At 42.3% G+C, this 25,608-nt stretch overlaps 1 protein-coding gene across 13 annotated transcripts in view; it reads left to right on the top strand.

Moving 5' to 3' along the window:
* LOC105496910 (scaffold protein involved in DNA repair) overlaps positions 1–25,608 on the top strand; it is a 477,476-nt gene that overhangs the window by 416,632 nt on the left and 35,236 nt on the right. For all 13 annotated transcript variants that reach the window (XM_011767553.3, XM_011767557.3, XM_011767555.3 and 10 more), the window contains 3 exons: positions 22,190–22,277; positions 23,499–23,642; positions 23,734–23,793. In XM_011767553.3, coding sequence (XP_011765855.2) covers positions 22,190–22,277; positions 23,499–23,642; positions 23,734–23,793 — 292 coding nt within the window. The remainder of the gene's footprint in view (positions 1–22,189; positions 22,278–23,498; positions 23,643–23,733; positions 23,794–25,608) is intronic.

The raw sequence follows: 25,608 nt of genomic DNA, 5'->3' as shown, positions 1-25,608 counted from the left end.
AATTGGTGAGATGTTATCTGTGAATACAAATATAGGATTTAGAGAGAGAGAGATGCGAAAGGGGAAGTAAGAGGGTTTATTCAAGAGAGATTATGACTGGGTGCAGTGGCTCATGCCTGTAACTTAGCACTTTGGGAGGCAAAGGTGGGCAGATCGCTTGAGCTCAGGAGTTTGAGACCAGCCAGGGCAACATAGTGAGACCTTCACCTCAAAAAAATAAATAAATAAGATAATTCACTCACTTATTCAGTAAATATTATTTAGTCCCTATTTGTACTATGCTCCTAGCTAGTTGCCATGGCACTGAGCTGTGTGCGAGATTTGGGGGATTTATCCCAAACCAGAATATACTGAGGTATAAAGTCTGCTAGATAAAGCCTAAATCCTATTATTAGGGATTTTGCATTGGTTCTGGAGAAATGAGGTTCAATATGAGTTTTTGAGTGAAGAAGAGAAGAGGTCATAAACACAAAAATGAAGTAAGACTATCTTTACTCCTGTACCTACAATAGATGGGAAATTGAGGGAGAGATTGGGATAGGGCCACAAGGCTGGAAACTTTTCCCACAGTTGAAGGAAGGAGAACAGAGAAGTGATACCTAGGGAGCTCTCAGGAGCTGTGGCACATGCCAGGAGCACAAAACAGCTCGCTTCCTCTACACTTACAGCAGTGTAGGAACCAAGGGGAGACTCAGAAGGATAGCTGGTGATGTGGCACCACCTGGCAAGCACCCACACAGGGAGCGGAGGCTCAGAGCACCCACCTTGGAGGGGGTGCAGAGGGTGGGGTAGGATGTAGGAGCTCTGGAGAGAATGGGAAAGCCATGGGCTAAGGGCTAGAATGGAAAGGGAGGGCAAGCTCCCAGGCCCACATAGCCATTTCATCCCCTGCAGAGTGAGGACAAGGCGAGGACTGCTGCCCTGGTCAGCTTCCATGAAAAGGTGAGGGGAGGAAGTGCATTTCAGAGAATGAGCCAATGAGAAGCTATTGTCTAAACACGAACTTCCATTTTTATGGCAGCAGATTAAGTGGTGATAAGCTTTATATCAGAAACCAAGCTCAATCAGCATGCTCAGAAATTAACCAATCCGAGTCAGGATAGAAAGTTCCTTTGTAGCCCCCAGTGGGATTCCCAGTCCACTGCCCTGCTAGCCTGTGCACTAGTTTCCTGGGCTTTATTTAAGCCCCTTTTCCCTCACAGGCCAGTCTCATACTGTACCTTCATTAAGGGCCCAGCACTGCCTCACTTGCCTCGTGCTGCAACCACCACCAGGATGCCCTCTCCTCTCCACCAGCACCATGGAGGTAAGCTTGCAGCTCACTCTGGTGCCTGTGCCTAGGACTGTGTGGGATGTCTGCTGGCCTGTGGCCCAACACAGACGCATGTTTTAATGTCAGTGAGTGATGTCACTGGTATAGGTTTGAGTGTGCCCCTTTTTTTGATGAATAATATGAGAACATCATGACATTCATATGAGGAGTCCTCCAGTGCATCATAGATGCATCATACAAGGGCTGCTGTCCAGTGCTGGCCTGTGCCACGTGCCTACCTTCCCCCACCCCCTCCAGTGCTGGCCTGTGCCAGGTGCCCACCTTTCCCATCCCCTCCAGTGCTGGCCTGTGCCAGGTGCCCACCTTTCCCATCCCCTCCAGCGCTGGCCTGTGCCAGGTGCCCACCTTTCCCCACTCCCTCCAGTGCTGCCTGCGCCATGTGCCCGCCTGCCTCCATCCCCTCCAGTGGTGGCCTGTGCCATGCTCTGGGCCACTGGTCTCTGAGTCTAATGGACCTATGATGGCTTCATCATTGTTACAACTGTTCCTTGTAGGGTGTCTACACGTAGACAGTCAGTGAGGGTGTGTCAGTTGCGTGCCCAGCCACCATATTTCACACTTGCCTGGTGGTTGGTAGGCTCCCTCAGGGCAGGTGCTGTTTCTCATTTACCATTATATTTTCTGTAGGTAGCAGAATTTCTGACACATGATAAGCAAACAATTTTTATTTGTGGGATGCACATTAGGTGTTTTCTTGGGTTAATCTTAGAACTTTTGTCAGCAAGATTTAAATGTGTATTTTTATACTTCATAATTATTGGAGCTCAATTATAGCAGTAAGGGTGGCGACCCATTTGGTGCCAGGGTCTGTGTGCGGTGCAGGTGACAACCACACTAGCCATGTGCCTGTGGACACAGACCCTCGGTGTCCTCACTAATTTAAGGGAAAGTGAACATGGGCATGCAGTGAAAGCACTTTATCACGGATGGCAAGAGTGTGAGTGTTCATTATGAATTTTTCACAGAAAAAAAAGTTGTATGCATTGCACTTTCCCTTTTCCTTTTAGTCTTCACAAAAGTCAGTTACAGAGGAGGAGGCTCAGCGTCTACCCGGTCTTACAGAAGAGGGCCTGAGACAGAGGTAGGGTGACTGGCCCAGGGTCCACCAGCCAGCCCAGCTGTGACTGGGCAGGATGCTGGGGTCTTCAGTCTCCCACAGAGCCCATCACCTTCCGTCTAGCTGAGTGAAACTGGGATACACCAAAGTGCTGGAGAGGGAACCCTTAAGAATCATTCCACATGAGTTTACCGGGCTGGGTTATTTATTGGAGAATCATTTCAGAGGCTCCTTCAACAGGAAATATGTAGTGGTAAGAGCTCTCCTTGGGTAAGAAACTTCAATAGTAATTTACTTCCTTTGATTTTCCTTCTTCAAAAAGGCCACCCTTTTAAAAAGCCACACACTTCCCTTGGGGTTTGAGGTCCAGAATCTCTTTCTTAATTGCTATGCTTAGAAATCCTGCTTCAAAGGACATTTTTAAGAATTCTTTCATGATTTTGAAAAATATAATTGTTCCTGTGACTTCACCAGAGTGTCTGAAAGGAAAATAAAGTATCACTTAAGAGAGAGTGCTGGGCCGGGCGCAGTGGCTCACACCTGTAATCCCAGCACTTTGGGAGGCCGAGAGGCAGATCACCTGAGGTCAGGAGTTTCTGGCCAGGCAGGCGTGCCATGTAGTGCTGTGCACCCGTAATCCCAGGTACTCGGGAGGCTGAGGTAGGCGAATCACTTGGACCGGGAGGCGGAGGTTGCAGTGAGCCAAGATCATGCCATTGCACTCCAGCCTGGGTGAAAGAGCAAGACTCCATCTCAAAAAAAAGAAAAGAGAGAGAGAGAGAATGCGAATCTTGAGACCAGGACTGCTCAGAGCAGCAGCAGTAGACACTTTCTCCCTGAGCAGCATGCTGTTACTTCAAGCCCTTCATCAGTTTAGAAGTGTGTTTTGTGTTTTCCCTATAGTTTGTTTTCTTTCTGCCAAATGTTACCTCCCACTAGGATTTTAAGTCTAAATTAAACTTTACTGTCCTTTAAGACTGGGGTTTTTTTGACCAATATTTACCTATTGTGAAGTATCTCTTTGTAAACTCTTCTGCTAAAATAATGCATTCTAAGCATCCGGATTGCGATTTTTTTATTTTAAACGTAGAGCATTTTAGAAGGTAAAGTAAGCTCTACAAAACATTTTCTTTGGATTGGTTACATTTTAGGAAGATGAAGTCTGTTTTTCTGATTTTTGTTTAATCGCTTTATTTCTGAGTGCCTTTGTTGTTACTATAAACTGACAATCATTTTTACTAGTGAGTCTAATCAAAGATTAATAGAGATAGTGACTTATTTTTATTTTAAAGGAAATATATTTTTTAAATCTAAAGTCCTAGTCCCAAGTCACACATGTCATTATTAGAATTTATAACTCTCTAAGGCTTCAACTGTTTCTTCACTTCCTTATATATTTGGTTGCTTTACTTTGAACACATTAATTGATTCTTATACAAAGAGTCTTTATCTTAATAACTTAATCTGCTTAAAATAATTTTGATAATGTATATTTTGCACAAGAACAATGAGGAAAATCAGAAGTTGAAAAGTTGAATCTTTCATTTACAAAGACTTATTTTCTCATTAGAATAATAAAGGAATGTGTAGAAGTACAGTAAACTGACTAATATTATACTTCTAAGCTTTAGTTTCTTCATTTTCATTAGCAGCTAAGCAGTCATGAATCTTCAGTGATTTAATTAAGGAGGGAAAAAAGGAGGAATTTATATGCTTAGGTCAGAAGAATATGGGATATAGCATCAATAATAAAATTGAAAGGGATACAATTAAACCAAGCTGGTCGTTGTCCTGAAACATCACCCCAATGCAAACAGAGAAGTAGAACTGGAAGTAAAGGAAGGAAACATTTTTTAAGAGAAGACATGAAATGGGCCATAAAATAGGTTTTTATTACATCCAAAGTGAACTAACTAAAAGGAGCATGCTACAACATGGATGGACCTCAAAAACATGATGCTAAGTCCAAAAAAAAAAAAACAGACACAAAAGGTCTCATGCCTTGTGACTCCCTTATTGTGAAATGTCCAGACCAGGCAAATCTATGGAGACAGCAGATGGGCTGCCAGGGCCTGAGAAGAGAGGAAATGGGAGTGACTGCTAATGGGGATGGGGTCTACTTTGGGATATGGAAATATTCTGCAATTAAATAGAGGTAGTGTGTGCACAACATTCTGAATGTACTAAATACCACTAAATTGCATACTTTAAAATGACTAATTTTATGAAGTTTTAATTTACTTTAATTATTTTCTTACTATAATTTTATATTAATTTTACCTCAAGTTTAAAAAAGAAAAATGAACTGAATGTCTAGAAAGTGCTTATGCTCTTATGAAAATAACTACAGATATTTCATAAGTTCAGTTGGAAAAGAATAGTGTCTCAATGGAACTTCTGGGCATAATTCCACATATATCAAAAAGGTATAACATAAGGAATAGGGGCTCAAAAAGGAAATGCCAGTTATTATTAACCTTGGCCAGTAAGTCTATTTTGGGGAAATAAGAACATGGATTTGTTTATTAAAATAGGCACCCCTCTAAACCAGCCATCACTTTTGTCTTTCAGTGGAAGATCTCTTATCCTTAAGATAAGAATCCTGATTTTATGTCTACTCCATGTAATCTACTTTCACTATCAATGAGAGTGAAAATCAAGAGTGATTAAAGCATGCAAAGGGAAGACAAGGGACTGTGATCAGGCTTGGAACACCCATCTGTTTGATCACAGGAAGGAGGATGAATGAGAACCACAAACCATCTGAGAGATTCTGTTTGAACTGTGTAGGCTAAGCATTAACCATTCCCAGCATTCCTGCCCTGAGTACCTACCCTTCTACTACTGAAGCTAAAACTATTTAAAACTGTTGGACTGTACTTACCACTACTCAACAAAAATAAGTTCACCTTATTGTCAATTAGATAAAAGTTCTGCTTTGACTACAGTCTTCTGTATGTTGCTATGGCTTCACTTACTCATTTAACAAACAGCATGGGCATGTGAATTCATAGCTCCTGCCCTCAAGGCATTTACACTCCAGAGAGCAGCAGGTTAATAACACTTTTGCTGGAGTGGGTGAACATCCCCTTCATCTGCTTTGGTCAGCAGGGGAGGAGCCCTTTGGCTAGGACTCATAGGTTTGAGTTTCTAGGCAGAGGCCCATGGGAAAGCACTCAGAGTAAAATGACCTTACCCTCCACCCATAAACTTATTTTTCCAGTACAAGTTGAGCATCCCTTTTCTGAAATGCTTAGGACTAGGAGTGTTTCAAATTTCCAATTTTTATGAATTTTGAAATATGTGCATTATACTTACTGGTTGAGCATCCCTAATGGGAAAATATGAAATCCAAAATACTCCAAAGAGCATTTCCTTTGAGTGTCACATCAGTGCCCAAAAAGTTTTGAATTTCAGATTAGGGATACTCAATTTGGTTAGACCATCTTTTGACCAAAAATAGGCTGCTGTTCAGGGCCAAGTGTTATTTTTGTATCCTCTATAGCAGTTAGCACAGTGTTCAGTAAAACCCAATTTGGCCAGGCATAGTGACTCACACCTGTAATTCCAGCACTTTGGGTAGCTGAGGCAGGCGGATCACGAGGTCAGGAGATCAAGGCCATCCTGGGTAACACGATGAAACCCTGTCTATACTAAAAGTATAAAAAATTAGCTGGGCATAGTGACGCGTGCCTATAGTCCCAGCTACTCGGGAGGCTGAGGTAGGAAGAATTACTTGAACCCAGGAAGCAGAGGTTGCAGTGAGCCAAGATCACACCACTGCACTCCAGCCTGGGTGACAGAACAAGACTCCGTCTCAAAAAAAAAAAAAAACCTGATTAATAAATGATGAAATCTGAACCTAACAAACTGTTAAAAATTTTTCTTGGCTATAAAAACAAATTTTTTAGAAATGTTCTCAAAAGTGATTTTATTCTTCCTCCCTCACTCCACTACCTACTCCCACATGACCAAGGGACACAGTATAACCAAGTTAGCTCTGAATTATTTGACTGTGTGGGCCAGGCTTACTCAAGGGAACTTGCTGGTTTAAAAAAAAAAAAAAACTTCTAGGAGCGCCCTGATCACTGAGGGAAGACAGCTGTGATTCGGCACTGATTCACAGCTCTGGTTTTAGAATCCATATATCTTGGTTAATACATTGGTTCTTAAATTTGCTGGTTGATTGGTACTAATCCCATCCTTAGTTATCAACAAGGATAAATCTACTTCCGAAAGTTGTTAGGAGAATTTAATGAGATCACATTCATAGAAGTACCTTGTGCAGTGTAAACCAGCATGTAAGAAGTTGCTTTTCCCTTCTTCCTCAGACTTTTTCTTTCTACTTAACTGAAAAAGTAGAAATCTAGCCAGCACTGACCCAAGACTTTGTTGTCTTGTTTTTACAAACAAAATGGGTAGAAGAAAGAAATCAGAAGTAATTTAGAAACATGATACAGTTTGAAAGTGCTCCATGTTTTTCCCAAGGAAGAATATAAATCATCCAGTTGGACATTGCTAGGCATTGTCAATAACCCAATAATGGGAAAGAATGGATAATGAAGCCATTGGGATTTGTACAGAGAGATTTAGTTTAAAACAGGGATAAAAGAAACCAAATGGGCTGTATGCGGTGGCTTATGCCTATAATCCCAGCGCTTTGAGAGGCCGAGGCAGGTGAATCACCTGAGGTCAGAGATTCAAGACCAGCCTGGCCAACGTGGTGAAACCCCGTCTCTACTGAAAATACTAAAAATTAGCCGGGCGTGGTGGCAGGCACCTGTAATCACAGCTACTTGGGAGGGTGAGGCAGGAGAATCGCTAGAACTCTGGAGGCAGAGGTTGCAGTGAGCCAAGATCGCACCATTGCACTCCAACCTGGGCAACAAGAGCAAAACTCTGTCTCAAAAAAAGAAACAAAACAAAACAAAACAAATGGAAGATCAGCTGATATGACAGCATAAAAACATACATATCCCTCCAGGTTAGTAATTTAACTAGTTACCTTATAGCACAGTAAGTCTAGAATTCAGTAAATGGGCAGGGTTTTGTTTTATTCTTTTTTTAATCATTTCTTCTCTTAAAAATATTTCCCCCACCCTACCCCTCACTGTCCTTCCTACCACAGAAATCATAATCATCTACCAGTAGGAGGTCAGTGATTTTATTTTCTTTATTTTTTTGAGACAGAGTCTCACTCTGTTGCCCAGGCTAGAGTGCAGTGGTGGAGGCCAGTGGTTTTAAGACTTTCGGTTTTTGTTTTTCTTTTTTTTTTTTTTTTTTTTTTTTTTTTGATCTCTGCTCACTGCAACCTCCACCTCCCGGGTTCAAGCGATTTTCCTGCCTCAGCCTCCCGAATATCTGGGACTACAGGTGCACACCACCACACTCAGCTTATTTTTGTATTTTTATTAGAAACGGGGTTTCACCATGTTGGCCAGTATGGTCTTGATCTCTTGACCTCGTGATCCGCCCACTTCAGCCTCCCAAAGTGCTGGGATAACAGGTGTGAGCCACTGCACCTGGCCCTGTTTTTCTTTAATATAAATATGTTTAGGCACGATGGCTCATACCTGTAATCCCAGCACTTTGGGAGACCAAGGCAAGAGGATCACTTGGGCACAGGAGTTCAAGGCCAGCCTAGGTAACATCTCGAGACCTGTCTATATACAAGGAAAGGGAGGGAGGGAAGGAAGGGAGGAGGAGAGAGAAGGGAAGGGGAAGGAGCAGCTTATAAAACAAATTATGTGAAGTTGTTTGTTCTGGAAGGTGGATGAGTTGGGCCACCATGGCTCCCCACCCAGCTCCTTAGGAGTCCAGCAGCATAGTCTGAAAGCATCTGTTGTGGATTAATTGCTCATAAAAACATTTCGCATATTCCATAGTTGTTCTTCTTTCTTCCTCTCAGGTTAATAGCTTGCGGCAGTAGTTGCTATCATGGGGACACTGGGTAGCAGTATGATTCAGAAGCAGAATAGAAATGTTCCTGGATTAATCTCAAATTAAAAATCCAAATACTTACTTTAAATATGCTATTATTAGCTGAATTCTCAAAATTGGAAAACCTTACAGATTTGAATTTTGGAAAAAACACTTAAATCTTTATAATTTACCAAGAAAATCTCTCTGTTAATATGGGATGCTGAAAGTGGAAAGAAAAGAAAGCTTGAGTTTCACTAGAGTCACTCTATTTTTTTCATTTTACCTTCAAACTAGGTAATAAATTAGATCATGGTATTTATTTTTTAGATAAGACCCCGAAGTTCACTGACATTAAGTAATTTGGATCCCTGTATGTGAGATGGGTCTCAAGACAGGTCCACCAAATTCCAAAGTCTGATTTTCGGTACTACAGCTGACATTTAATTACTTCCAGTTTTAGGATAATTCATTTCTATAAATTTCTCGTTTGTTTTATAGTTATAACCCCTGGCCCTCAAAACAAAGATCTGATTATTTCTTGTCAGTGATGTTGATATTAATTTAGATTCTTGGTATTTTCCACTGTTTTTGTTAAACAACAGCAATAAACTATACTAGGATTGTCTTGAGTAACCAGGAAGAGTATTAAATCCATAGTAAATAATTACACTGCCTGCTTTTGGTTTAGTTAGTGTTCTTTTTTTTTTCCGTTTACTTAGATACTTATTAACAAAACTAATCAGCTGTTAAAAAAGGTTAGTGCAAAAGTAATTGCGGTTTTTACCATTACTTTTAATATCATTACTTTTAGTTTTCATTACTGTTAAATGAAAGCAAGATAATTTACTTCTCTTTCTCAAGACACCAACAACAGGGTGGGTTGTGATGAAGCCGTTGAACGTGGACCATACATTTGTAAAAGGCCTCAGATTAGGGCTTTCAGTATGATCTGTAAATGCAATAGTAATATAGCCACTGCTTTTGTTGGTTGTTGCTGTTCACATAACTAACATAAATTATAACAATTTAATAATCTCTCTTTTACCTTTTACCCACTGGATATTTACCCCAGTAAGTAATCTTTCACATCTTTCTCCATGAATGTAGACATATCTGTAAACAAAAAAATATGGTTTGCCTTTTTCACTTAATTTCACCAGGATGTCCCTCTCCTGATAGATATTCAGGTTGTTTCTGGTTTTTAACACTTCAAAGCAGTGCTGCAACACACTTCCTTGTGTATCTCTGTCTGTATCTCCTTTATTTATTGAGATTATATTTTAACCTTCTTTACTGTGAAATATAACAAGCATATGAACAATGGCATAATTGTAGATTGTAACAAATAATAAGTGAATAAATAAAGCTCACTCACGAACCCACCACTGTAATTCAATAAACATGGCGGGTATCCAAAAGCCACCTGCTGCCCCCACCCCGATCCTAAAGATCTTCACACTTCTGAAATTTCTTCCATGTGGTTCTTTGCAGTTATACTACTTTTTATACATCTTTAAAAAATATATTTAGGCTGGGCATGGTGTCTCACGCCTGTAATTCCAGCACTTCAGGAGGCCAAGACAGGAGGATCACTTGAGGCCAGGAGTTCGAGACCAGCCTGGGCATCATAGGCCTTATCTCTACAAAAAATAAAAATCTACTCTAGGGAAAACAGAAGAACCCTCCTGATTCTCTGCTATGTACCCACAAACATTTTTTTAAAAAGAATTCATTCTAAACAAATAAAAAAATAAAAAATAAAAAACTGGCCGAGTTTGATGGTGCACACTTGTAGTCCTAGCTACTTGGGAGGCTGAGGTGGGAGAATCACTGGGTGACAGATTGAGACCTGGCTATCAAAAAAAAAAAAGGCGTGTATGTGTGCGCATATAGGTTTACCTGTTTTTGAACTTTATGGAAACAGCATCATGCTTGCACATTCTTTGTGTTTTGCTTTTTTTGCTCACTAGAGATGCCGCGGCCCCAGATGCACACAAAAGGACCCTGGTGTGGGGGCCCCTTACAGAGGAGGACTGGAGACACATAGTGTTAAACCAATAAACCTTGTAAGATTCATCTGTCTATTGCAGGTAGCTCCGGTTTATTCATTTTCACTCCATTTTATGCATTTACCACAATCTCTTTCTTCATGCAGTTGTTCTAGGCATTTCTGGTCACTGCTGGCAGGGGCAGGAGTCCCTGCTGTGTATCCCCTAGGCCACAGGTGTGCACATCATGGGGGTGGGGTGTTCCTAACCTTCAATGGATAATGCTAAACTGTCTTCCAGAAGCGGAGTTCAGCCTCCATTCCTATTAGCATAGTAGAGCTCCTGCTGCTCTGCTGTCTTTCCATTATTTGGTACACTTAGGTGTCCTCGTTATCTTTTTTCCCGACTGCTTTTTTTTCAGCCTGGTGGGTCTGTAGTGGAATTCACTGTGGTTTAAATTCCAGCTCCTGATTACTGCTGAGACTGAGAGCCTTTTGCTGTGTATTGCTGTTTGTGTTTCCACTTTGATGAAGTGCTGTTCAAGTCTTTTGTTTATTTTTCTTTTGGGGTTTTGAGCTTTATATATTTTGAGTAGTAGTCCTTCATTGGTTGTATATAATTTATGTGTTATAAGTGGCTTGTCTTTTTATCAGCACAAGAACCGATTTTTGGAGGGGGAGCAGATAGCATTCCCAAAGTGGGACTGCCTGGCCAGAGTATGTAACTGGACTTGTTTTCATGACCCACAGGCAGGGCCCCAGGAAGCATTAAGTGTTTTTGAAATGGCTTCTGGACCCATAGCTCTCCCAGGTTGGTTGGGTTACTTTTAACCAGAACACTCCCAGCAGAGGCTATGGGTCTATGTCTCCTTCAGGTAAAATGAGATTAACTTGAGCACCAAGGGAAACAGGGGAGTGTAAAAGTCAAGAGCTACCGTTTATCATAGGCCAGTTAGGCCTGTTTTGTGTGATCTTCAAAATAAGTCTCAGAAGCAGATATTATTTTACCCACTTCACAGATGAGGAGCTTGAAGCTCATCAGGAATAAAGATTTTACCCTGTGCCATACAACTGGAAAGTAGGAAAGTGGGGTTAAAACTCACTTTCACATGGCTCCCAAGCAAATTCTGCATCCATTCTGGCAGCTTGAAGCTTAGCGTAGCTTCATGGTACTGGGCACCTTGCTGGGGAGGCATCGGTGGAACAGAGTCCACACCAGATGTCTGACTGTGACACAAGCCACAGCCCCTTCCCCTCCGCAACTCTCTGTGACTGGGGGTGGCATGGGAGCTCTGATGAACCACACTCCAATGCCGGCCGTGGCACAGTGCAGGCTGCTTACTGATTAGGTTGAAGCCTGGTTGCTCCATAAAGGATATTTTGTTGTTTTCCTCTTCATTATTTGGCACGTCAATGTAAATTATTTTAATAGGACTCACAGTTTCAGTCTTTGAAGCATTATGAGGGGAAGCTACATGATGTGTGAATTCAAGATAATAGGATGAATTGTAAGGAGACAAGGATTTTTTTTAAGTATCAGAGCACACTTGTAATATTTGGTTTAAAAAAAAACTTATGTGTCTATAAGAGATATGGGTTGACAGATTTTGTGTGGAAGTGTGGGTTTTTCCACCTCCACGCTGGTGAGCGCGTGGATCATGTGAGGCTTTTGGAATAATAAGTACCACCAGGACAGAAGAGAGAACTGTTTGCAGAGTTGCAGATAGCAACATGTTTCAGGAGCTCTTCATTTCCTGTGAAGTTGAGTGTGTGTGTGTGTGTGTGTGTGTGTGTGTGTGTAATTTCCTGATGAAGTAGAACAGAAGTGTGTAAAGAACATTTTTTTTAACAAAGTTTCTAAATTATACTACTTGATAATTTCATGTCCCCAATCTTGAGTCAAGAGTTGATTAGGAAGATTTTTTCTTTATATATATTATTAGTTTTATATTACACATATATATTTTATATATATATTATTTTTAATGCCCTGTCTTTAGCAAAAGACATTTTTAAATATAACTAGCAGGCTGGGCACGGTGGCTCACGCCTGGAATCCCAGCACTTTGGGAGGCTGAGATGGGCACATCACTTGAGGCCAAAAGTTCAAGACCAGCCTTGCCAACATGGAGAAACTCCATCTCTACTAAAAATACAAAAATTAGCCAGGCATGGTGGCACATGCCTGTAGTTGCAGCTACTTTGGACGCTGAGGCAGGACAATCACTTGAACCCAGAAGGCAGAGGTTGCAGTGAGCCAAGATCGCACCATTGCACTCCAGCCTGGGTGACAAGACGAGTTTCCGTCTCAAAAAATAAAAAAACTAGCAGATGTCCTGTAAAATGTGAGACATTCCAGAGTTACAAAGTTATCTTATATAATTATATAAATTTAAGCAGAGATTCAAAGGAATCATGCAAAGGGCTTAATTTCAGATGGGTGTTTTAATTTCCTTCTTTCAGTTTCTCCAGCTAGCTACGATCTGAAAAATATCTTGCTGGCCGGGTGCAGTGGCTCATGCCTGTAATCCCAGCACTTCTGGAGGCCGAGGACAGCAGATTGCTTGAGGTCAGGAGTTTGAATCCATCCTGAGCGACATGGCAAAACCCCATCTCTGCTAAAAATACAAAAGTTAGCCCTGTGTGGTAGTGCACTCCTGTAATCCCAGCTACTAGGAGCCCGAGACACAAGAATCACTTAAACCTGGGAGGCGGAGGTTGCGGTGAGCCAAGATTGTGCCACTGCACTGCAGCCTGGGCAAGAGAGCAAGACTGCATCTCAAAAAAAAAAAAAAGAAAAGAAAGAAAAAAGAAAAGAAAAAGAAAATTATCTTTCTGAAATTCAGTGAACTTGCTTTGGAAATGTTTCGTTAAGTTCCCACATCTATACGGTATTCATAGGATATTCTTAGCAGAGATAAATCTCTGGAGTCAGAATGCCTGATCAGATTCCCTTCCTGGCTGTCCCACCACGGTGATTGAAGGGCTTCTCCAGGGCACACCAGAAGTATTACTGGAATACTGTTTTATGGTGTGCATTTTACTGTTCCACAATATCTTATGTCATAGAAGAGGGTTTAAGTATGAAATTCACATGGCCACAGTTTTATACAGATGTGGAAACCCAAGGAAGTATTTTTCTTTGTATTCTAAGCCATGTTCTCCTGTGCTGCCACAAACCCTGGGCTCAGCACAGGTACTGACTCTGTCCTCTGAGGAGCCACAGTGCAGGGCTGTCTTGCCTGGTGCTCAAGACCCGCTCCTGTGGCTTAGCGGGGCCGACAGGCACACCGGGGGTTACATGGAACTAGTATTCCACTAGCTTGACTTAGGAAAAGGAAGTGCAGCCACTCCAAAAGTAGAGTGCTGAAGCCACTGGGTTCGCTCCCAGCCCTGTGCTGCTCCTGGACTCTGTGTCAGCTTTCCAGTGAAGATAACAGGACTACTCTTATTGCAGAAGTCCTCAGCTTTTCATTTCCTGGAAACTTTGAGATTAGTTTGAGTGGGGCTTTGAGGAAAGAGAAGAAAGATAATGCTTGTAGCAAAATCATTAAGCAGAGTTGAAGGAAGTATAGCAATGGATGTATTTCAGGTTAGGTTTAGTGGTCTCCTGATTAGAGGCCCCTGTCTTAAATTAATAACACTTTTTAAATAACAGCTTAACTGAGACATAATTTACATACCCTAAAATTTACCCTTTTTAAAGTGTACGAATCATTGGTTTTTATTTTACTCACAAAGTTGTGCAACCAGCACCCTAATTCTGGCACATTTTCATCACCTCAGACAGAAACCTAGTACCTTCAGCAGGAGCTCTGCGCTTCCCCTCCCCTGGCAGCCACTCCTCTACTTTCCATCCCTGTGGATTTGCCTGTTCTGGACGTTTCCTGTCAGTGGAACCATACAGATGTGACCTTTGGTGTCTGGTGTCTTTCACTTTAGCAGAATGTTTTTAAGGTCCATCCATGATGTAACATGTATCAGAATTTCCTTTTTTTTTTTTTTTTGAGACCGAGTTTCTCGCTTGTTGCCCAGGCTGGAGTGCAATGGTGCCATCTCGGCTCACTGCGACCTCTACCTCCTGGGTTCAAGCGATTTTCCTGCCTCAGCCTCCAGAGTACCTGGGATTACAGGTATACGCCACCACGTCCAGCTAATTCGAACTCCTGACCTCTGGTGACCCACCTGCCTCATCCTCCCAAAGCGCTGGGATTATAGGTGTGAGCCACCACACCAGGCCAGAATTTCATTCTTTTTCTGGTTGAATATTTCATGACATAGATACATCAAATTTATCCATTCAACAGTTGATGGACATTTGGGTTGTTTCTACTTTCTGGGTATCTTGAATAATCCTGCTGCGAACATTCATATGTAAGTTTCTGTGTGGATGTAAGTTCCAGTTCTCTTGGATAGACAGCAAGGAGATGAATGGCTGGATTGCTGCCACACAGTTTTCCAGAGCGATGGCCTCATTTTACCATCCCACCAGCCTAATGGTACATTTTAATCACTGCAAATGTAATCTTGTTAGAGTTTCAAGGTTTCCATGGCTCCTGCCAGTTTCTTCATGATCTCTTGAGCTATTTGTTACTGTCTACCTAGCAGAACAAACCTTGTTGGAGGAAATCCATTTCAGTATCAAGGCAAAAGTTTAATTCACTCAGGGTTGTTTTTTGTGTATATAAGGGTGACATAAAAGGAGATAAGCTGTCTTCTGGAAGGCATTATTTTTACTTCTTAATTATATACCTAAACTGTATCTCCAACTAGCCTAGAGTTTAATATTAAATGAATGAAATGAACAAGAGAATTTAGGTTAAAGAAATTTATCAGAAGCCATGGGTTTCTTACAGAAGAAATCAGGGCTCATGAAAAGTTCTCAGACTGAAGCATTGAGGAACACTTGTGATATGTGACAGGTGCCAGCATTGCTGAAATGCCATGTGTCCTCACTGTGCAGTACTGGCTGGTGGGATTGAAGAGTCTTGCCGGCCCTGCTAGCTAGCATGCCAGATTCATGGCCTCATGCCATGCCAGTGTTATGCGCCTCCCACGAACCAGACTCATCTAGGCACTGAGATTCCACAGAGAACACACACACAGAGCCTGCCCTCAGGAGGTTCACATTCTCGTGAGGACACAAAACAGGCAGCACTAACTAAACCAGAGGATCTCGGTGATGACCAGCCCCAGAACAGAGGGTGAGGTGGGGCAGAGGCACCTCGGAGTGGCATCAGGGGTGACCTCTCTGCCTCTTCTCACCTATGCCCTTGTACAAAACCCAACAGTGATTGTTACAGGAATTGCCTCTTCAAGACTGCTCGGCCTTTGCTGTTCTCTTTGGCACCGATGTGACATTCATGTAGTGGGAGCCACAGCAGTGCCAAGAGCCCTTCTCAGAGGTGTACCTCCAGGGTGGGAGTGTGGGAGGCTGGCCCTAGCCCCGAGAGCCACATGAAGAGTTCCTTTCTGGTCCAGAGAGACTTCCTCAGAGTCTCCACAGGTCTTTCTCAACACTGCAGGTTGGCCTGCTCCTGAAACTACTATTTTTATGTTGAGTGTGGAACCACAGGAAAGAATGGAGTTATAGGAAGTGTTACATTGTTTATAAATAACCCACATGCATTGACCTAATTTTACAATGAATGGGAAGTTACCTTTGCAACTCAAAATAGGACTCCTATCTAAGGTTATTGGACACTATTAATAATGATTCATCAGCAAATAGGAAATTGTTTCTTAGACTGCATTGAGATTATATCTTAAAATACAGCCTACCAGATATGTTTGAAGTCTGTTGTCTCTGGCATGTAGAGACCCTGCTGTGTCGGGGAAGATGTGTAGTGTGTGGCCAGCATTGGGCAGGAAAGGGAAATAGTCAGAGAGGGGAGACAATCTAAAGAACAGGACCATGTAACAGACAAGCAGGGAGGAAAGAAACAAATAAAAATGAATGAGGGCTGGCCAGTCATGATGGCTCACACCTATAATCCTAGCACTTTGGGAGGCCAAGGCAGAAGGATCACTTGAGGCCAAACATTTGAGACCAGTCTGGGAAACATAGTGATGAAACCCCATCTGTACGAAAAATTTAAAAAATTAGCTAGGAATAGTGGTGCACACCTGTAGTCCCAGCTACTTGGGAGGCTAAGGCTAGAGGATTGCTTGAGCCCAGGAGGTCACACCACTGCACTCCAGCCTGGGTAACAGAGCAAGACTCTATCTCCAAAAAATATATGTATTTGGTGGGGGGGGAAGTGTGTGTAATATAAAAAAGTAATGAGGGCCCAAAGAGGTTTTTTTTAAAAAATATGTTACTCAGTGTTTACCTTGTTAGAAATTAAAACTGAAAAAGATTTAACACATTAATTTACCTAAAAGCGTCTATAATCAACCCATTACATGATGACCTAAATAACATTTTTTATGAAAAATATTTCCTAAAACACAAAAACAAATATTTAGCGATGAGAGTCGCATTGCCCTGTATTTTGCAGGTCTCTTCACTGGTTGAACAGGAGATGATGGATTATCATCTGTGCTCCGCCTTCAATCTGTTGTAATATCACACATCATGGGCCTCTAGAAAATACCACTGTACACTCATGAGAGAATGGAAGTGAGAAAGAAAAATAAAGGCTTGGCAGAAAACAGTTTTGGCCTTGTAGGCTGCCTGAAAGGCTCTCGGAACCTCCAGCAACCCCCAGACCCCACTTTAAGAATGACTGGTCTAAAGTATTCCACTATCCAAATGAACTCTCTTGGAGAGGTATGAGTTCTACAACAGTGACAGGTACAGAGAAATTAGCAGCAACATGACAAATTTTAAGAACATTTTATACCCAAAATACTTGCTTGGTTAGAAAAAAAAAATGATTCCAAGCTCTGTGAGGATGAGTGCATCATGGGCCAGGTGCTTCCTTGTTATCTTTCCATTTTCTGTTGTCCACAGCACCATTGTGGCCTAAATCTCCTAGAGCAAATTCCACTCTGTCCACACCCAAAAGAAAGTGGTTCAGGCAGTTTTAAATTGCCCTGTGAAGATTTGAGAGTTAGCTGGATGAGACAGTATCAGATGGAAAAAATAACCCCTGAAATAACTTAGAGAATAGGTAAGCAAATTGATAATATCAGCTAATGTTCTGGTGTGCAAACAAGATTTTCCATGTTTACTCTCTTCCGGTGGACTGAAGTATGGAAATCTTGGTTGCCTTTACTTTGAATGGTTGGTTTTTCAAATGACATTTGTCATCTACCAGTCAAGATAATTAATACCAGCTATAATGAGGCCAGAGGAAGTAGATCATTTGCCACACCAAAATATCCATAAAATGTGTGTAGAAATATTTAAATTTAGCATTGTTTCAATGGCAGTGAGGCGAGAACTCTGCTTCCTTCCTCTGTTGTGTATTTCTTAGAATTCTCTTGGGCATGGTGCCACTCCCACTCTCTTCTTGGTCTGCAGACGATTTCCATTGCCCCAGGACTTGCCCCATCCTCATTTCTGAGCTCATGGGTGATGCTGGGGCTGCCTTTTTAGGAATTCAGGAAATGGAGGTACCCAGTTAAAGTTATCTGCATCTGTGTAGCTTACTCATTTCCATGCACCTTTCTTGTCGCACGGTGGGAAATCTTGGCTCTAGTTTACTCAGGAGAAACATCTGTCCTTTGACATCACTTCCAACTCTTGAACTGAATTTGTAAATTTTTTCTGAAGATGGTCTCAAGTTAGTTCTCTTCCTTTGTGGTTTGTTTTCTACTTAGATTTTGACAGCCTCCAAAATATGTTACCAAAAACAGAATTCAGGCAAGAAAATTGATTTTTTTTTCATTCTAAGAAATAAGTTAACTTTGCTTCATGTAAATATCTCCATCGGTTTATTCCTAATCCTTTATAATGTTTAGAGTATTTTTTTCTCTCTCAAGGATCTGGTAATTACAAAAACAAATTTGAAACTGTTTTTAAAATTAAAGTTAGTGGCTATGTCTTTGTAAATTTTTCATTACAAATAGATTGGAAATATTCAGGTGCAATTCTGTTTTGCACCAGAGAGCACTTTGTAACACAGAAAGTCTTCAGTCAGCCAAACTCACCTGTCAAGTGCAGAAGGCACTTATCGCAGATGGCTGACTGTTTCTAGCGCCCCATGCTGCCATGCTCGCATAGAAAGGTGTCTGCTTCACCACCCACACCTAGCACTGGAGACTTTGGAATCGTCTTTCCTCCTCAAACAGAGGCACATGTCAGCGAGGGACAGCAGCAGCACTAGGAATTAGAGAATCACAGAATCCTACAAGGGAGGAAGATGAAGCTGAGAGAGATTTGGAATTTCCACTGTAGAAGGTGGACAGTATCCTCTCTGTCCAAGTCTGTGGCCAGCATTCTTCTGAGCAAATGCACATCACCCGCAGTGTCATGGGGTTGGAGTGTGCAGGCTCAGCCCTGGAGGAAGTGAGTTGGCAGGACCCCCTTCTGCGTGCCGGTCATCTCCAGTACAGCCCAGTCTCAGCCTCTCCATGGGGCCCTCATGAGATGTAAGTGATGTGGTGCCCCCATCCTTACTCTGTCTCTCTTGAGGGGTGTCTCCAAGGGCTTTTTTATAAGTGAGAACATGTTCTTAGAAAGTGCCTCTTACACTTCAGTGACTAGTCACATGTCGGGGTGGCCTTGCTTTAAAGAATGTGGAAGACTCAAAAACAGTCTTAGGGTTGGCCTCAGTGAACCATGATTGCGCCACTCCAGCCTGGATTACAGAGCAAGAGACCCTGTTAAAAAAGAAAAAAAAAAAAACACTTAGTATTTATTTTTATGTTAAATATAATTTTCATTATGGTAAAATAACGTACTATAAAATTTATAATTTCAACCATTTTAAGTATAACTTGGTAGATATAATTTTAACATGTGTATAGATCTTGGTATCTTTCCACTTAAAAAGTACACTGGTTACTATAATAAAAACATAGCGCTGAAAGTCTTTCAGGGTCCTGAGCGTGACTTTAGGAAAGCTCTTATTGGGTCCCTCCAGGCCTCCTACCTCCCTCCTCCCGCCTCCAGGAGCAGCTGCGTGTTCTACAGCCTGTGCATGCAGGTGGGTCTGCCGCAGCCCCCAAGTGAGTGCACAGAGGAGGCTCCCAGGCTGTCCCTGTTCCCTGCCTGTGCCATGCTGTCACCTTCCTTTGCATGTTCTGCACCACGCCGCAGCCCTCTTCTTGCTGCTCTTCAAATACAGCTGATTTTTAGAGGTCAGATGAACTGTGACTGAGTGTGATGGGAAACATGGCTCTCCCTTCAGTGACGGGTAGCTGAGTTGACCTCCACCCATGCTCTCTGGGTGTCTTGTGGGAGCTGCTGGGAGAGCTGCTGACTGCTGCAGAGCCTGCCAAACTGGGGACCTGGTGGGTAGGACAGCTGGCCCTGCTTCTCTCCTTGTCTGCTCCACAAACTTTTGTTGTCACAGATTAATGACCAAAATTTGTCTACAGACTCATTTTATCCAATCTATAAATTAAGGTATACCCCAAGAAATTTATTCCAACATGATGATGTTATCAAATCATAAGCATAATGAATTAATCTGTATGTCCCCTTTTTCTCTAATTAAACATTTACGTTACATTTTAAACTTTTTAAATAAAAATGTTTATTAATTTTTTAAAAGACAGACTTATGGTAGCCACTCCCCTGTCAGACTGTTTGTTTCTTAAACATATTTTTAAAGGATCACTTTTTTAAAAGAATGTTTCCTGTGTAACCAAATGAATAGTAAAGAATGAATTGCAGTGGGAGGAACAATATACTTTTTAACTGTGCCAAAAGTGAGTTTCTGCACCACGTCTATGCCCAGCAGAAGTGGGAGTCATTTGAATGTGCAAGCTGGCCCCAGACAACTCTGCTTCACAAGGCAACAGTGGCCATCCAAACCATTATCTATTTTAAAAATAGTTTTTAAAAACAGTAGAGAAGCTGATTTTTTATGAGACTAAGCATTTTATTTAACCATAGCCATTCTTCAGCTAAGCGTCGTGCATTAAATATAAATGTATAATGTGTCTAAACTTTTTTAATTAGCTGGTACCATCCTCTAAATAAAAGTCATTAAATTCAAATAGAACTTTCCTATGGCTGTGTGCTTCTCGAACAGCATTTCTCAAAGAGAATTCCAAGGGAACACTAGTTTCTCAGGACATTGTTAGTGATGACACCAAAAAGGGTTTCGTGGTTATAAATGGGAGAAGCTTTAGTTTAAAACAGTATGCCACAGGTGCCTTTTACACGGGGCTCTCCAGGCCCTCCGCCATGTCCAGTCCCACTGTAGCGTGTAAGGGTCCTGCCAGCCACAGATGCACCACACAGCAACAGGCAGGGAGTTCTGTTCTCATGGGTTACACTTCACAGAACACTTTTTGGGAAACTCCAAAATTTTAGGAAAATTGATAAGCACTCTGTCACTATCTGGAAAGGGTTGTTTATTTTTCTATACTGTATAAAGACCTCTTTTTACACTCATCTTTTATCATCCTCCTAATTTTACTCGGTTTCTTCACAGAGTAACACTAGGATTAAAATCCCGTCTTAAACTGGGCAGATTTTTGAGCAAAAAACAGCATAAAAGTTTATGGCTTTAGCAATGACAATACTGGTAACTATAGTAATATCAAGTGGCTAATGTGTTGGATACTCACTCTGAGTATAGAAACCCTAGTAGGTGCTGCACATATGTTCTTTACTTCCTTTACTCCTTGCAATAATGCCAGCAGCAACCCCCAGTTTCCCAGAAGGGCTGATGTAAGAGTCAAGCATTTTCTTAAGGTCTCACAGTGTATGAAAGGCAGAGCTTAAGCAAGATGAGTTTCTTGACTCCAGGGGCCCTGCTGTTTCCCACCTCTGTTAACAAGGGGCTCAGGTAAAGGTTAGAGCCAGGTCTCGGAAGTGCAGTCAGATCTAAGGTGAGAACCATATAACTGAAATCATAACAGTGTTGTCCTTTTGTGTCCTTCTATATATTTTACTTCAGATAACTTTTCTTTTTTGTGTGTGTGACGGAATTTGGCTCTTGTTGCCCAGCTGTAGTGCAATGACGTGATCTCGGCTCGCTGCAACCTCCGCCTACCAGGTTCAAGAGATTCTCCTGCCTCAGCCTCCCGAGTAGCTGGGTTTACAGGCATCTGCCACCATGCCTGGCTAATTTTTGTATTTTTAGTAGAGACAGGGTTTCACCATGTTGGCCAGGCTGGTCCCGAACTGCTGACCTCAGGTGATCCATCCGCCTCAGCCTCCCAAAGTGCTGGGATTATAGGCATGAGCCACCACACCCAGCTCAGATAACTTTTCTTACATGTAATACATATCTGTTTGGGAAAAATATACAAAATGCCCAATCCAAAGGAAGAAAGTAAATATCACCTTCAAACTCTACTCAGATAACCACTAAAAACATTCTTATAGGCTTCAGTCTTTTCCTTTGGCTTAATATGTATATAGATGCATGCATAGATACACATACATACACACACACACACACACACACACACACAGTGAGTGAGAGAGTTAATTTGTTGCCTACTTTTTTCTTAGCAGGGTGTCACAAACGTGTTTCCATGTCCATAAATATTTTTTTTGTAACCATTTCAGTGACTGTATAATATTTCACTGTGTGGATGGATCCTAATTTAGTGAGCAAATTCCTGTTGTGCAATTGATTTCCCACAGTGTCTGTCCATCTGTCTGTGTGTCTTCTTTCTTCCGCATCTGAATCGCCTCACATCTCGAATTGTAGTTCCATGGCCTTAGGCATTAGAGGCTGTTAAGCATTCTACCAGCTCACTGGCCTAGTACTCAGTAAGGGAGTCTGATGATGAATACCTTTAACTTTCCTTGTTCCAGGATAGCGGGGATTTTTAGTTTGATTGACACCCTATGGCCCCCAGCGATACCTCTGAAAACACCTGGCCGCGACCAGCCCTGTGAAGAGGTAAGCCCGGCACTGGAAAAACTTCCCCAGTTGCGGACTACTCCATGCCAGGTGCCAAGCCAGGCATCATCACTGCCACCCACATGGTCTGTGTCCCCCACTCCAGTGGCAACAAGGAGCCCCTGTGCAGCCAGTTCCTTTGTGGTGACACATGAATATGAGCCAGGACTGGGATTCAGGTCCTGGAGACCAAGCTCTGGCTGCCTTCCCTACTGTGCTGCACAACATTTTCTTGAAGTTAACTTATGATGAATGCGTAAACCACAACTCTCATATACTGTTGGAGCAATTGGGGTCTCAGCCTCATACTAAAGCAAACATATAGAATTTTTCCCACGAACTTCTAGTCACTCATAGAACCAACACTCAGTTACCAATTGGAGCAGGAACTCAATACAATCCATAGACATTCGTACAACGTCCTGGGTAGCCAGGAACTTCCATTGCCCTGCTTGTCTATGATAGTGTCTCAGAAGAAGCAAAATGGATGAAAAGTGTTCCCTCCTCCCTCCTGAGCCTTTTCCAGCAGGTTAACCAGCTGCTGCTTTGGGCCAGAGCTCCCAAAACAACTGAGGCTGTCTTCCTTAGGTTGTGGCTGACTTCTTAGTAGTGCTAAGTCTGTGACCCTGTACTGTGCCAAACAGCATAGTAGTTGTCAAAACACACGGTGGCTCACGCCTGTAATCCCAGCATTTGGGAGGCTGAGGTGGGCGGATCACCTGAGGTCGAGAGTTCGAGACCAGCCTGACCAACATGGAGAAACCCCGTCTCTACTAAAAATACAAAATTAGCTGGACATTGTGGCGCATGGCTGCAATCCCAGCTACCCAGGAGGCTGAGGCAGGAGAATCACTTGAACCCAGGAGGCGGAGGTTGCAGTGAGCCGAGATGGCGCCATTGCAATCCAGCCAACAAGAGCAAAACTCTGTCTCAAAAAACAAAAAAAAAGCTATTTCTATATTACTTAAGGGGAAGTAATTTCTAGATGATATTTTCAGTATAACCTGAAAGATTTCTAAAATGAAATCTTGAATTAATAGGTTCATAAGAAGTTCTTATACTTGGTCCCAGAAGTAAACAATGCAGTCCATTCCTTGTATAGCATTCCAGAGAGAGGATGCATCTGTAAGCGAGTATGTATATATTAAAGAGGAGATTTTAATCATGTGCTTGAGTCTTTTAACAATACATTCACCTTCTGCTTTTGCCTCATGTAAACAGATAAAAACTCATCTGCCTCCTCCAGCCTTATGTTACATCCTCACAGCTCATCCAAATCTGGGACAAATTGATATAATTGACGGAGACCCCATTTATAAGCTTTACCAGCCTCCAGTTACCCGCTGCTTAAGAGACATTATCCAGGTAATGTTTTTGTTTCTAACAAGTTATTTAGGTATTAGCTGTGTCTGTGTGCTTTGTGTAATGCTGCCAACCTTTTCTAATTCCTTTCCAGATGAATGATCTTGGTACCCGTTGCAGTTTCTATGCCAGGGTGATTTACCAAAGACCACAGGTAATAATCTGTCTCAATCTCTCAGTCTCTCTCTCTCTCTCTCTCTCAATCTTTCAGCCCATCTCTCTCTCTCTCTCTCTCACACACACACATGCACATGCACACACACACACGGTGTTAGAGGTTTGTGAAAGGGCAGTCTCCTTTGGAAATTAATAGATTGCCAAAACAGAAAAGCGTTTTTAAAGTCCAGTTAAGTATGCCCCATATACTGAAGTGGCAGTAAATCCATTCCTTTTACAGGTGCGGACTATCAGCCAGTGTGCTAAGCACTGGGGTGTAAGACACCCAAGTACAACCCTGTCCCCAAAGCTTCTCAGCCCAGTAATTTTCATTCTTTCCTGACACTTAGGCAGGTTGAAGAAAGGAAAGAGATGCAGAAACCTCATTTATGTGGTGGAAATGGTAATCTCAGGATTGAGCTCAGCTACTTCTGGGAACTTTTAGAGCCTTTAAAACTGAAAGCCCTCCCATCCCACCTCCATGGTCCCTATGAGGCATCAGCCTATTCTAGGGAGCAGCGGCCTAGAGGAGCTTGCTATCAATCAGCTAGGAGTAGAGGAGGGAAGGAGACCTGCTTGCCAGTTTGAATGCATTCACTACATTCTGCAAGAAACCTCTGCTGGCCCTTACCTTATGGAGGAATATCCATGTAGATCTGATCATCCAAGAGGGATTGAGAACATCCTATTTGTTAAACTCTTATCTACTCATAGGCAGTGTGCACTGGGTGCATCTGCCATGGTGCAGGAGAGAGTGAGTGCCCCACACATTGCCTCCTTGAGGGTGTGTATGAGTGGAGCAAACCAGGCCCCAGATGCCTGCACTCACCTGGGCTGTCAGTGGATCACCAGCTACCAGCCAGGCCAGAATACCCAGGAATTGCCCAGCAAGGAGTCTCAAGGGAGGGCAGGAGGCTGGCACCTCAGCCAGCAACCTCGGCCAGGTGCCCCAGTGCACCTTGAGTCAGGGGACAGTGGTGTGGGTGGCACCAGGGGCTGTCTTCTAATCATACTATGCCTGGTTATCAAGATCTGACACTCACACCCCTCACTTTTCTTTTTGCTGATGAAATATGCTAAAGCACACCCAGACACCTTGTGCCATTTCCCCTTACATGCTTGTTATGAATCTCTACAAAGCATTCATGCTTGCATACAACCCAATTCAGCTGCCTGGTTTTGGAGCCTTTCTCTTCCGCTTAAGTTATTCAGAGTTATTTTCTGTTGTGCATTTATTTTGAACAAAGTCTTTGCATTTCTCTGATCATTCTTAGTGGAAGAACAAGAGAGTGACTAAAAGAATATGTTTCTTAACTTCTAGTCAAGTTCTTGATGAGTTGCATATATACGAGTATCATTAAATCATTGTTATCACAAGCATGTTAAATCAGCTCCTCTTCCATCTGCATCAGGAGTAGTGGGCAGACTGATTCTGTAAAGAGCCAGATAGTCAATATTTTAGGCTTCTTGGATTGTATGGTTTTCATAGCAACTACTCAGCTCCACCTTGCAGTGCAAAAGCAGCCATGTTGTCGTTCACAAATGAATGAGCAGGGCTGTGTTTCAGAAACCTTTATTTACAGACACCAAAATTTGAATTTAACTTAATTTTTACTTGTCACAAAATATTCTTATGGTTTTTTTAACCATTTAAAAATGTAAGAACCTTGAATAAATATAAAAACCACGCTTAGCTTACAGGCCACACATAAGCAGGGGGCAGGCTGGATTAGCCCACAGGCCTTGGTTTGCTCACGTTCTTCAGGTGCTGAGCATGGCTGGAGGACACAGCAACTGTGACGCAGGAAAAAAA

The sequence above is a fragment of the Macaca nemestrina genome, chromosome 8, assembly GCF_043159975.1.
Source record: "Macaca nemestrina isolate mMacNem1 chromosome 8, mMacNem.hap1, whole genome shotgun sequence".
Taxonomy (NCBI): Eukaryota; Metazoa; Chordata; class Mammalia; order Primates; family Cercopithecidae; genus Macaca; species Macaca nemestrina.
Note: the sequence above shows the minus strand (reverse complement) of the source record. Positions and strands in the feature narration are given on the sequence as shown.